A 13,700-nucleotide genomic window follows, 5' to 3' on the forward strand; every position below is an offset into this window, starting at 1 on the left:
TGGACATGAAAATATTTCTAGATAAAATAATCGAGGTGTAAAACATGGTGTATAATATAATTTTATGTAAGGTTTAAAGGGATATGTGCATGCGCGCACACACACACACATATATAATTTCTGGAAGAATACACCAAAAAAATTCCTGTTAACATTGGTTACTTGTGTTGAGTGAGTGGGCTTTTGTGATATCCTTTGAGAATGGTTTTCCATGTTCATTGCCTTACACTTAAAATTTCAAAACAAAAATCTTTGTTAAAAAGAGAATATGTAAACCATATAAAAGATTTAATAGAATCATTTACTTGCTTGTTCTAGATGCAAATGGCAAAGATTTGTTTATTCTCTCCATTTATTTGAGATTGCTTTGACTTGGGGTCTAGACAAAAATATTTGTTTGGCTTGGTTTGCCTCTACTGATCTATGCAAAATTCCAGGTGACAGGAACCTAAAGATATTCAGAGCTAAAGCAATCTTCATTTATCTCTTTTTTTTCTCATTCTAGTTAAATCCTCAGAGGCCAAAGTAAAGTTTTAGTTGGATTTATTATGTGACTAAATGCTTTGAGCAAGAAGTCAAATAAATCTTTGAAAGAGGAAAGTTCTCAGAGACACTGTATTTCAGAAAACAGATCTACCTTGCATAACTGTGGACTTGAGGAATGGCGTAATAAGATTATAAGCATCAGAAATGTCCACCTACCTGGCAAGGGATTAAGAGTTCATCCAGGAGCAGAAAGGCAGGGAAGGCAGAGAAGCTGAGAGTGAGGAGCATAGTTTATCAGAGCTAATTTGATCCCACTGATAAGTTTTAAGACAAAGATACTTTATGCTTCAGGTTGGGCCCAGAAACATCATATTTAAATGCAAACCAATTTAAATTGTGCAATTTTTACTTTAAATTAGAGCATCGGAGGATAAAAACGAGAGTTTAGAACTCTCTTCTGAATGTGCGGTCCATGCTAATGTTGCCTTTTGCTCCTAAACTTACTAATTACTGGCATGTATGTCCCTCAGCACACCTAGAGTAAATTCTGTTCTGAGCCTCAATTACTGTACTGTGTCACGATCTTGGAAGAATTCAAAGATGGCCTTTTCATCTGTTTCTCTCTAATATCCTTAATTAATTCCATAGTACCAGAACTAGAGAGAAACAAATAAGTTGAGCTGGATTTTAAAAAATAAAAGACAGGAATTGAGATGCTTTTCAAGAAAAAGCCATTTAAACCATATTTTAAATGAAGCTAAAGTCCCAAACAAACCAGTCTTGACTGTGGTTATTGTCCCTTTCAAGGATCAAGGTAACAAACCTCTCTCTTCACCATAGTAAAATTCTCTACCAATACACAAGTGAATTACCATAATGACCATGTCCCTCCTTTTTCTTTAGCTTCTCATGAAATCCTTTAGAAGATCGTGGTCCACTTGGTTAGCAATCTTTTGATTCAAAATTGTGAGGAGTAGTTTTCTGCTCAAAGGTATAACATTTTATTATCTACTTGCCAAGAAAATATCTCCAAGTTTCTTCTGAAAGTGAATGGCCACTGCCCACAAGAAGCCTTCACAGAATCCAGACTTACCTTTTTTCTGTATGTCTTTAATGTATACAAATTTATAATATCACTTATTTTCGTTAATACATCATTTAGTAATTACTTCTATGCCTTTTTCATTGATGCTTCTATTTTCTTTCCAAATATTTTGTAAACTCCTCAAAAATAACATGAATGTCTCCTACTTCTAACTGCATCCCACGTCCAGCATCCTAGTCAGTACTCCATCAAGAACAGTGTAGATTTGTTGTTAAAAAAATTTTTCTATCAAGTACAGTGGGACTTGTTTTCTGACTTTTCTAAAGCAGCCTCTTCCCCTGCTGCATATTTCATCACAACTTCCTATTTTATTTTCTACATGGACTTTGTGGTGTGCTGGTAAATGTTTAACAAGTGGCTTTCCAGAGGAAAAAAGAAAACTTCAGTACTGTATACATATCGTATTTGCCCATACCCATGGTGTCCAGTCCCACCATAGCCAATCTAAAGATACAACGTGATGTCACTAAAAGTGATGTTGGGACAAGATGCACATAATTGGGTTTCAAATCACAGTGTGAACAGGCTGCAGCGTATCCCTGTTTGTGATCCTTACCACTAACTAAAATTTTCTGGTTATCATTTACTTGAATTTTATCTATCTTCCTTTATAAAAACTCAACTCTGTAAGGAAAGGCACTTCTTCCACATTTACCACTGAAGCTCTCCCAATTCAGTGCCTGGCGTATTACAGGTACATAATAAACATTTGTTGAATAAAAGCATAATTTTTGACTCAAAATTGAATATATTAAATTTTTTAAGATGCAATAGTAATAAAAATATTTTTTAAAACCATTGAAGGTTGTAGGCTCTAAAAGTTTGGAAATACCTCCTGAGCACATGTGAGAAAGAGATGAGTCCAATATCACTTTTAAAAATCATCTTATCTTCCTTCTCTTGTATCTCTTAGGCTTTCCCAGTGGTGTAAATGTAAGGTTGGGACACATAAAGAAAAAGAAAGAAAACTGTAAGCCTTGAATTTAAATTTCGTTATAAAAAGATCAATCATAACTTCCAACTGTGAGAATAGAAAAATGTTCATTTCAAAATGAAACAAAAACATCATGTTATATTCTACAAGTTAAATAGACATAAATAAAACCCCTGGTTTTGAAAGAAAGCCTTGGCACTTATTATACGTGCTATTGCCAATGCCAGAATCAGAGTAAGAGTTAATTATTATATTTAAGATCTGCATGATAAGTGGTAATACAAAATAAAGCAAATAAAACCCTACAACTTAGGAATAATTATTCAGATTTCAGATTTCCCTCTCTCAAAGTTAGAATTGAATTTTTATATTTTCATTTCTTTCTTTTTCTTTTTTTTTTTTTTGAGAAAGATAAGCCTTAAGCTAACATCTGCCACCAGTCCTTCTCTTTTTGCTGAGGAAGACTGGCCCTGAGCTAACATCCGTGCCCATCTTTCTCCACTTTATATGTGGAACTCCTGCCACAGCATGGCTTGCCAAGCGGTGCCATGTCCACACCCGGGATCCGAACCAGCGGACTCTGGATCACTGAAGCAGAACGTGTGCACTTAACCGCTGTACCACCGGGCCGGCCCCTCATTTCACCTTTAATTTTCAAACATCCAACTCTGAATTAGTAATTCTTCATTTCACTCCCCTGTTGGTAATTTTTAATGTAGATGCTACCAATTTTTTCTTAGCCAATATTGTATTTGTACATTTTATTGTATCATGGGCACTAAGTAATTCATGAAAAAGCTCGTGACATTTCTGTTAGTTGTGTTGTCTCTCACAACCTGACTCTCAATGGCCCTCTTTGAGCTTGTTTTTCTTAAACTCCAAATTCAAATTGCTTATTTGACCCAAACACACGCCATATCTGCTCTCCCATCCCTGGCTTTGCTCTCCTGCTCCTCCGAATGCCCTTCTCCCTATCTTTGTAAGTTTTTCTCCCTGTCTTTCGTAAGTCCGACAGTATTCTAGACACAATTCAATTGTCATATTATTCATTGTTTGCACAGTACTTAGTCACGAACTGATCTCTTTCTTGTCTGTTTATTACTTTCTCTACTGTCTCTCTCCCTTGCAGAATATAAGATAAGTGAGAACAGGGCCTTTTCTTGTTCCTTGCAATATCTCAATGCCTAGAACAGTGCCTGGAATATATTAAGTACGTTATTTCTTGAATGAACAGACAAATAAGTAGTTATCAAAACAAATCTAAGGAAAAATATAGTAACATTCTCTATTTATGATGATTTTTTTTTAAAAACCCACAAACAGTTATATTCCCAAGTATAGGTTGTCACTTCATCTTAATCCAGTGCTATGTTGACAAAGCTGCGAGAATTAAGGAAGATAATGTGATAGCTTGAATCAGTCAAAAATAATTTCCAACACCCAAGGCTGAAAGAATTCCAGTTTGAAGATGCTATTTTCCTCATATGAAACTGTGCTTATTCTACTCCATTTATAATCTAACTAAATACATTTTCTTAGTATGCTAATGCTTTACGCAAACCTTCTCTTAATTTTTTCATATAATTCAAAAAGATTCACTTAAGTGAAACAGACCTTACCGTAGCTTTGAATATATTTTTTTAACAAGAGCAGATTTTGTATTTCAAAGTGGGTGCCATTTTAATATCAACCTATATTTACATAGAATGGAACCAATATCATAGTTCCTTTCTCCTTTGACCTAAATTTCCTCCTTGCATTCCTCTCTTTGAGTGTATATCTCAAGCATAACAAAAAAACCCAGCTAGGACGTATATAAATATATCTATAATTCTGAAATAGAGGGCTGAAATCACTACATCTTCAATGATACAAAATGAAGTGTGTTTCTTAGTGGGAAGCACATGGGCTCTTGAATACAGGTGTGACTATTCTTAAGCAAGTTGCTTAACCTCTCTGAGTCTCAGTTTACTTATCTATAAAATGGGATAGCAGTACCTACTTTTCTGGCCTGAAAAGAGAAGGAAAGAGAAAGCAACCTAGCACCAAGCCTGGCACATACAAAGTGCTCAGTAAGTATTTACTGAATTAAGGAATCCCATTGAGAATACAGGTACCACTGAACTAAATTACTATATGACACAATAAAAAATTGTAGTGCTTGTGTAACCAAAGAGCTAACATAAAAGTATAATCACAGGTGTTTTAACAATTCCCTGATTAATACACAATCAACAAAGCAACACACATATGAATAGATGAAGTATATTGACCTTGATAAAACACTATCGTTGTCCAGGCAATTATTCAAGAGACCTAAGTATGGTCACATCTACCGAAGCAAAAGAAGAGATTAAGGAAATTTCCTTACGTCTATGCCTATTTCAAAGAGAAATTCACAGACGTTCCTGGACAGTAGTTAGTTATTCATAAAAAACAAATTCTAACAGATAATGAATTGTCTATTATTCATTTTCTACACCTGTGTAGACATAAACTAAAGGCATTGAACTTGTCACTATTAGAAATAATAACTGATGAATATATGGTGATTCGTGCTTCCTCTTACTTTCTCTTTCAATCCTTACAAAAACTCTACAGAGTCAACACAGAGAGAATGATAGAGCAAATTTTCAATTAGGGAGCTCAAAGCATAAGTCTAGAAAGATGCTATTAAATGTCTGGTGCTGGGGATACATCAGAAAACAAAAAGACAAAGAGCCTACTTTCATAGACCTCTCAATCTGGGATTTGTATTGAAATAGGTACAGCTATGGTTTTTAGAGTTATGAATTAAGCCGCTCAAACGCATATTCATAATAAAGTATGTTGTTAAAAGAACTCCATTAGTGGCCAGGGGATTTGTACGTCCTTTTCATCCTCAATTATTGAATGAGGTTTGACATTTTGTGCAAAACCTTGGAACATACTCTGCTGATACTGTGCACAATTCAACTTCTTTCTGTTGTTTGATTTAGGGGATGTGAATAATGTCAATCAATCAGAATCGTTGCTTCTTCCTCTTGCCCACAGCACATCCTTTCTCCGGAGCTTTCTTAGAACACTTACTGCATGGAATTCTCATAGCTTCTCATTGTCTCCCAACGTCGACTGAGCGCTGTTGGGGGAGAGGGCCCCATCCTGTTAATCTTTGCATGGCCAACTCCTAGCACAGTGCTTGCCCTGCGGTTCAGGTGGGACTTAACATTCGTTGTTTGCATAAATTTGTAAATATGTTACCCTTTTCAACGGACATTCATGCACATTATCTCAACAGGCCCTCAGTGAGATTGCTGGGAGGTTGCAGGGTAGAATGAGTTCCCTCATTTTACAGAATCTCAGTGAGATTGAAGGTTATTAAGTTCCTCATTTGACAAATGAGGAAATCAGGGATCAGTGAGAGAATATATGATTTCTGAAGAGCAGATAAGTAAGACTTGCGTTTCAAGATCAGAGTTTTTTTCCAAAACACTAAATGAAAATATAGGCACATTTACCTAGTATTTTAGGTATATCTTTCTCATATGTTAGGTGTATGGCTAGTCATCTTTGGCTTCCTCAATCATTGATGAAATCTTGCTCTTTTCTTTTTTTTTTTTTCCAAATGTAGACCATGGAATGCAAAAGATCTTCAGAAACCATCCATATTATAATCAGAGGAAATGACATGTGAAGGTAGTCAAAAGGTACAAACTTTCAAAAAAAAAAAGATGACATAGATTATATGTAAATATTTTGCTGCAAAACAGTGCGTGACTTTAAGAATTTATTGCTAGCCTAAACAATTCTGCTCTGTCACAAGGAAGGGGATGGAGGTAGCTTTGTCTTTTCTGATCCTGAACCTACAGTCATCACCATTGTACTTACACAAGATTTCTCTAGGCTTTGTAATCTCTTAATCAGGAAATAAGACAGTGAAAGCAGTCTGTTGGGGTGACGAGGTCACAGCCAGTATTTGAAATTTCTAGCACTTGAATCCTCATCAACTGACTCTGAAGTCACCCTTTTAATCACATCCTCTCCCCCTAGATTATAGGCTACAGGAAGGCAGGGACTGCATTGAACCCCCAAGTCAGGCCATGGCACAAGGCACGGGACACTCCTAGCTCAATTCCTGTCATGAATTAATCATTAAGTGGCAACTCTGAGTTACCTCTGGTTATAGATCAACCTGAAAATATGCTAGGTACATGTTTTTCAAACTTAGTGATAGAAACTTCTCTTCCTGTTTTTTACTTAACACCATTTTTCAGAAGTTTGCTTTTAATATAAGTGATTTTCTAGGCAATATACTCAGCGCCTTAATAGACAACTAGTGATGGAACCCTGGCCTTGTCAGTTATCTGGTAAACTGTTATAAGTCAACATTCTAAAAATCTTTAACAGACATTAACAGCAACTATACCAAATCCCAACATTTCTGACACTAGAAGCTTTTCTCTCCAAAAGGGATGGGATTACTGGGTTGACAATATCCCTCAATCTGAAAAAATTTGTCTCTATCTTACTCCCCTATGTCCCCTTTCGACCTTCTCCCTTTCCTCAGACACACATCTACTCTGACCATTTTGTTTGAGAGGAAAGTTGAAAGCAAGCCACACGTCAGCTACACCCTCCCAGTGCTGCTTGGGGTGGAACAGCAAAGTTCCAGGGTACAGCCTTCGTGCCTAGAGCTGGCGATGCAGCCGCTCTCAGATACCTGCTCAGCTTCACGCCGCGTCTGAAGGTCCGCCCGCCGCGGAACAGTTGCGTCTCCATCTGGCTGCCAACCCACCCAAGCTTTCTTCTCCTCCGCCACCACCACCTTCCCTCCTTCCCCCTCCTCCCCCTCCTTTCCATCTTCCCTTTCCACCCCGCCCCCAATCTCCTCCTCTTTTTCTCACTAGAAGCGGTTGCTGATGCTGAAGCCGAGCGTCACTTCGGCTCCCACGGCAGACATGGCGACATTGACAGTGGTCCAGCCGCTCACTCTGGACAGAGGTAAGGGAACGGCTCGCCCGCCAGGCCACTGCGACCCCCTGCCTCCCTCTCTGCCCCTGCCGACTCCCACCGGGACAGCCGGACGCGCTCGGGCAGGGGGACCAGGGCAGCGAGGGCAAGCGAAGAAGGCTTTCGCGCCGAGAGCAGGATACTTTCTTCCCCTTTCTCTGCCCGCCACGTCCCCACTGCCCCTTCCCGCTGCACTCGCCCGGCCCACGGGTGCCATCGCCGGGCTCTGGCGCCCCCACTGCCGCTCGCAGCCCCTCGCCGGGTTGCCTCCGGGCCGCCGGCTTTGTTGGAGCGGATGCGCGGGGACCGCTAGGCGCCCGGGGCTGGGGTTGGAGCGGGGCAGGAGGAAGCTCGCCGTGCCGGGCGAGGGCGCCTGCAGCCGCAGACCGGGAACCTGGCGAGGGAGCCGCCTGCCAGCCAGCGCGGCCGCGGGGCCCAGGAGGAAGGAAGTTTGTCCCGGCGCCGGGGGGCGGTGGGCGGTCCGGCAGCGGGTGCCGGGGCAGCCTCCCGCGGCGGGAAGGCGCACCTGCGGTGGCCTGTGCCGGGGCGCAAGGCTGCTGGGCGGCCGCGGCGGAGAGCTGCCCTCGGCCGAAAGGGCACGCGGAGCGCCGACAGCCGTGCCCGGGCCCGGGCGCAGCGTCGCGGCAGCCGAGCCGGCTCTCCCCGGCCTGGCGCCCAGAAGCGCGGGGGTCGCCCCTACCCCCGCCGCCGGCAGCCCTCTGGCAGCAGCAACTCGGCTTTCCCTGCCCGAGCCAGCCTCGTTCTCTGCCAGCCCGCTGCCACCGCCCGCCCGGGCTGCGGAAGGCGCTGGGACGCAGCGCAGGCTGGGTTCAAATTCAACTTCTGACCCGCGACCCTGGGCGTGCTGCTCTGCGCCTTGAATGGGGAAGCAGCCTTTGCTTCCTCCCCAGGACGTCCCCAAGCCTAAGGATGGAATCCTCCAGTGTGATCGGGGCCTCTCTGGGGCACTGGTGCGACGTCGTACCTGTCCCTGTGTGTCCGGGTTTCCTCCCTGGCTTCCGACGTCCAGTTACGAAGGCGCTGGAGTCCCGCGACTCTGCCGCGGAGGACACCTGCGCGTCCCGGTGCGCAAGGGCCGGATTTAGGACCCTGGGCGGCCATTCGGCAATGGTGTGGTCACACGAAAATGATTTAGTCCGATGTGTCTCTAAAAATATTCTTTCTACCTAATCAAACTGAACTGTGGGGCGAGGCAAAATAGCATCCTGCTGCGAGAACAGTGGAAAAGCCAGTGAACTCGGTGAGGTTTGTAATTTGGAGAGATTGTGGGTGACTTGAATGCAATCTGTTGGCGCCAGGACAGATGTTGTGTGGTGCCCGTAGCAACCTTACTTGGGGCAAGAGTTGAAAAATAAAAAATAATTGATTTTGTGCTGGGAAATGTTGATTTGCAAGCTAGTAAATTAATAACAGTAGTTAGAGAGCTCAGTAAGTCCCTTGTATAATCCGTGATTTCACCCCAATATCATCATCTGCACTAAGCAGGATAAATCCATTGCCAGTAAGAGCCAAACAGATGGCAAGCTATTAGAAATTATGGATTTCCCACGTATTTCTGCTTTAATGTAATGCGCTCTTATATTGTCCCATTACTGAATCAGTCTTTAAACATCTCAAGTAAAACGACTACTTGAGGAGGGAAAAAAAACGAACTCGAAGAAAACTGCATACCTGAGCAATTTTATGTACCATTACGAAAAATATGTCACTTTGGGCGTTTTACCTTAGCCCTTAGATGCCTGGCTCAGTTGTGGAGGGGAAGTGCAATCAGACCTAGATCTATTCTTAAAGTTTGTTCCTGTTCACAGCCGGTCTGCACCTGTCCTTCCCTGTGCGACTGGGTCCATGCAGTAAGTGGCTTACAGGACGCTGCCTAGGGGAGCCTGTGGACGTGTCCGAATCAATTCACCGGCAGCTCGCTGCAGAGTCGGTAGTTTGCGGATGATGGGTTATTGGCATCATTGCTGTGCATGAAGTCAATATATATAAATATATTTTCTCTGTCCTATTAAAATGTGATTAATTAACTGATTAATTGCATCATTAAGCCAATGAAGGAAGGGGTTCTGGAAAATTTCCTACAAAAAAAGTATTTTAAAAGAGGCAGCCTGATGATACTTCTCTGGGTCTTAGTTGTAACTCTGATACTCGCTTTGGAGGGGTTGATAGCCTCTTTGGGCATCAGTTTTCCTTTGTGCCACATAAGGAATTCGGATTAGATGATTCTGATGCTGTGAAGCTTTAAATGTCTATAATTCAATTCATTAAAATTAGGACTCAGTTTCTGGATGCCTACTGGAAGATTTTCCAGAACCCTCCCTCTCCCAGGTTGTTTTGGTTCCCTTTGATGCGCTCTGACGTTACCCAGGGCTTTGGCCCCATCCAAGCATTTCTCACACTCTGTTGCATCTGTCTCCTCATTGAATGGAGCTCCTTGAGGGAACAGAGCATTTCTAAATTCACCTTTGTCTTCTCACTGCCTCCCGTGGTCCCTGACTCACAGTAGAAGATGAAAAATTAATAAAAGTTAGTTTCAGTTAACTGAGGACTACAGTAACTTAAGCACTGTTAAAATACAGGGATAGAGTAGTGGACGGAGGTGCAGTTCATGGATTCACCACATTTTGATCCTGGGAAGGAGGGCAGGGAGAACATAGGCCAGTGGGTCTTAACCTTTCTTTTCCCCTGTATACTTGGTGGATTCCCATCAGTAACCATAGCTCACCAAGGCTGTGATTATTAACCAAGGGGGATTGTGGCCGGTGGGCCAAGGGGAGGAAGGAAAGAAGATGCTCTACAAAGGCTCCCGAGGGCATCTCAGTGAACCTGAGTACATAATCCACGATTTGAGAGCTGCTGGTTCTTTTCTAGCATCTTCACTTTTCAAATGAAAAATGTGAAAGAAGCGATGATAAGAGATATTTCAAGGTTACCCTACTAGTTGGTAGGAGATTTTATTCCAAAATCTGATTTTTCTTGTTTGATGCCCTTTGGCACCATAAACTGATTCGTCTTGAATCTTCAGGATAAAGGTTTTACGCAAACAAGTCAAAGCTATGGATTGAAATGAAGAGTTACTCTTCCCAGAGTTCAAAAGATATTATCTGAAAGTAAGAAGCTCCGAAGCCTGCACTAGCTTCTCGGATCTTGTCTGGGAAGCAAGCTTTTTCCAGGACCAGGCTGAGCCCTAAAAGGATGAACTTAGTGACTTAAGGTTTTCTCTGCTCTGTGTTCATCCTAAATTCTTTTCTACCTACCATTAAGATCTCAGATTAACCCTATTGTGGTCTCTGGGTGGCTATGTTCAGAGTAGGTACATGTTCGCCCTGGTCCCAGTCCTCGAGTGCCTACTGTAAGCCAGACTACTGTGGGATTGGTATACAGTGGTGAACTAAACAAGCATAATTCTGGTCTTCATGGTAATTAGAACCTTCTGGGAGAGAGAGATTAAACACACACACATGCAAACAATTCATTCATTCAATAAATGTTCATTTATCAAATACACACTATATGTGAATATACACGTTCATGTATACAAGATACTATAGGAATACCAGAAGCAAAGTTTCTACTTTTATGATCCTTGAGAGTCTAGAGGGGAAACAGATAATAAGGGATTAATTAATTGGCTCAACAAATAAGGATTGAGTGCCAGCCTTATGGAAAGCACTGTTTTCAGCAATGTCGTACTGCTAATGAACAAAATAGATAAAGTCTAGTGGAGTTTACATGCTAATGAGAGAGTCACACACTGAACATATCTGCATACAACTATCAGTGCTGGTAAGAAAAAGTAACACTGGCTCAAGGAGGGTGCTGGGGGCTGCTGTTTTCGATATGATGATCAAGGAAGGTCTTCCCTCCTGAACTGATGATGTTAGAGAAGAGACCTGGAGAAACTAAGGAAGCAAACTTTGTAGATACCTGGGGGAATGTGCTCAGGAGAGGGACCTCACATGTGCATCCTGGGACCATCAAGGAAGTCAGCGTGAAAATGTGAGCACAGTGGAGACTGGTGGAAAATGGAGTGTGTGAAGTTGGTAGCCAGGGGCAGATGATGTAAATTATAATTAGGATTTTAGATTAGTTGAAGGTGTGAAGTGCTCTGAAGACAATAAACAGGACATGAGGATAGGGAATAATGGAGAAGGACCAATTTAGATAGTGGGGTCAAAGAAGGCTCAATGAGAAAGCAAAATTTAAACTGAGTTCTGATGTATTAATAAGATCCTTAGGAAAAGCATTCTGGATAAAGGGAAGAATGCAAAGAAAAGCAGTTCCACATGTTCAACTTGACTACTATTCTGTCAATACATCTTTAACCAAGCAAATGATTAAAAAGAAAAATTACCAAGAAATAGTAACATTCCAAGTATGCATTTTGGGGTAGAAATTTGGTTGTAAGTATACCAAGAAAATCTATAGATCAGCTTTTTGCTTCTTATTGCTAGGCTAAAACATCATATAATTAGATCTTCAAAGATATACTGAACACTGCAATTTACATGTCACTGTGCATAAATCTACATGTTGAACTCAAGTGGTCATAATATGACATATATTCATTTTCAGTCTAATATTTTATATTAGACACTGATGTAAAAAGTAGTACCTATAATTTACCCTGTGGCAAAGAGAAGATGCAGATAAAGAGATTAGTGTAGAATCTTCTCTTCCAGAATTTAAAATATTCACAGCAATTCTTCACTACACTAGAGCTTAGTTTGCCCAGATTTTAATCTCTAAAGCCAGGAGTGACCTTCAGCTAAACACAAGAGAACAAAGCAGGGTGCAGTCCATGACACTTAACACCTTCATCACAAAGAACCAGGAACACTTTCCTGTAGTAAGGACTTCCTGGACTGAGGCACTTTCCCAGGTAAAGTAGCGCCAACACTCCTTCACTTTCTATCTCAAGGTCAGAAAAGATTATACAACAGAACTCTTCAAAATTTCACTTCTGCTTACTTTTCCCCCTAATTTTAAGCAGACTGGCTTTTTGAAAACTCATGGCTAATAAAGAAATAATACAAAATCAACTCTTGAATAAAAATGGATAATTAAAATAATTTCTAGGAGTAATAAAACTGTGATTTTAAATATTTGAGATGTTTAATATTTTAAATATTTAAATATTCGCTTCTGACATGATCAATAGCTTACAAGCTTCGTTTAGGTGCCTATGTAAAATAAAATGTTGGTATCACAGTGATCTAACTTTTCTGTGAGTTAAATTCAACATGGGCAAGCTGCAAAAATGTAAATGGAAATCTTGATTTCTTCGCTTCTAAAATAAGCCATAATTTAAAATATTTATTAAACAAATCTTGATATTTTTTCCCTTTCAAAAACAAATTTTTTGTCCTTTAAAAATTCAAATATAAGGGGCTGGCCCCGTGGCCGAGTGATTAAGTTTGCGCGCTCTGCTGCAGGTGGCCCAGTGTTTCGTTGGTTCGAATCCTGGGCGCGGACGTGGCACTGCTCATCAAACCACACTGAGGCGGCGTCTCACATGCCACAACTAGAAGGACCCACAACGAAGAATATACAACTATGTACTGGGGGGCTTTGGGGAGAAAAAGGAAAAAAATAAAATCTTTAAAAAAAAAATTCGAATATAAAACCAAGAGCCTTTATTTTTGCGGATTTCAACCTTGTGGGGAAAAAAAACACGAGAGCAAAAACTGAATGCAAATGAAAATCCCACGGGTACCACACTTTTCATAGAATTTATGATACATTAACATTTTCTCTCTTCTCTTTTCACTTTTCAAGGCATGAAGAGCTCATCTCGCAATTCAAGCCTTGGGCATCCTATAGCTTTTCTAATCAGCTGTATTCACCAGTTTTTATAAAATCTGTATTTTCCTGAGAATTGCTTTTGCTCACAGACCAAAGGGCTTGCGCCTTATCTCTCTCCTTATTATTTATTTTTAACATGAGGAGAGATTAAGGAAGAAGGAAAATAAAAATTAATCTAGTTCTTATATTGTTTCAAAGATGTATGCCCTGGTGGTTGTGATGGGGCAGGAAAGAGAGAGGGGCTGGCTATATCTTAGTCTCTTGTCCTAAAGTAGCCAGATAAGTTTTAGTCTATAAACATTAAGTGCTGGCTTGCTGTCTCCTATTTTCTGTAGGCTTCACTAAACATCAAAAGAAAAT

At 40.9% G+C, this 13,700-nt stretch overlaps 1 protein-coding gene across 6 annotated transcripts in view; it reads left to right on the plus strand.

The window, feature by feature from the left end:
* Window positions 1–6,758: 6,758 nt before the first annotated feature.
* LIN7A (lin-7 homolog A, crumbs cell polarity complex component) overlaps window positions 6,759–13,700 on the plus strand; it is a 131,502-nt gene continuing 124,560 nt past the window's right edge. For 2 of the 6 annotated variants that reach the window (XM_044747308.2, XM_070507243.1), the window contains exons 1-2: window positions 6,958–7,270; window positions 7,412–7,505. In XM_044747308.2, coding sequence (XP_044603243.2) covers window positions 7,424–7,505 — 82 coding nt within the window. In that variant the 5' untranslated portion in view covers window positions 6,958–7,270; window positions 7,412–7,423. Of the gene's footprint in view, window positions 6,872–6,922; window positions 7,271–7,411; window positions 7,506–13,700 lie in introns of those variants that run through there. The other 4 variants (XM_070507242.1, XM_044747306.2, XM_070507244.1 and 1 more) reach the window with 4 other exon arrangements.

Source organism: Equus asinus, chromosome 4 (genome assembly GCF_041296235.1).
Source record: "Equus asinus isolate D_3611 breed Donkey chromosome 4, EquAss-T2T_v2, whole genome shotgun sequence".
Classification (NCBI taxonomy): domain Eukaryota; kingdom Metazoa; phylum Chordata; class Mammalia; order Perissodactyla; family Equidae; genus Equus; species Equus asinus.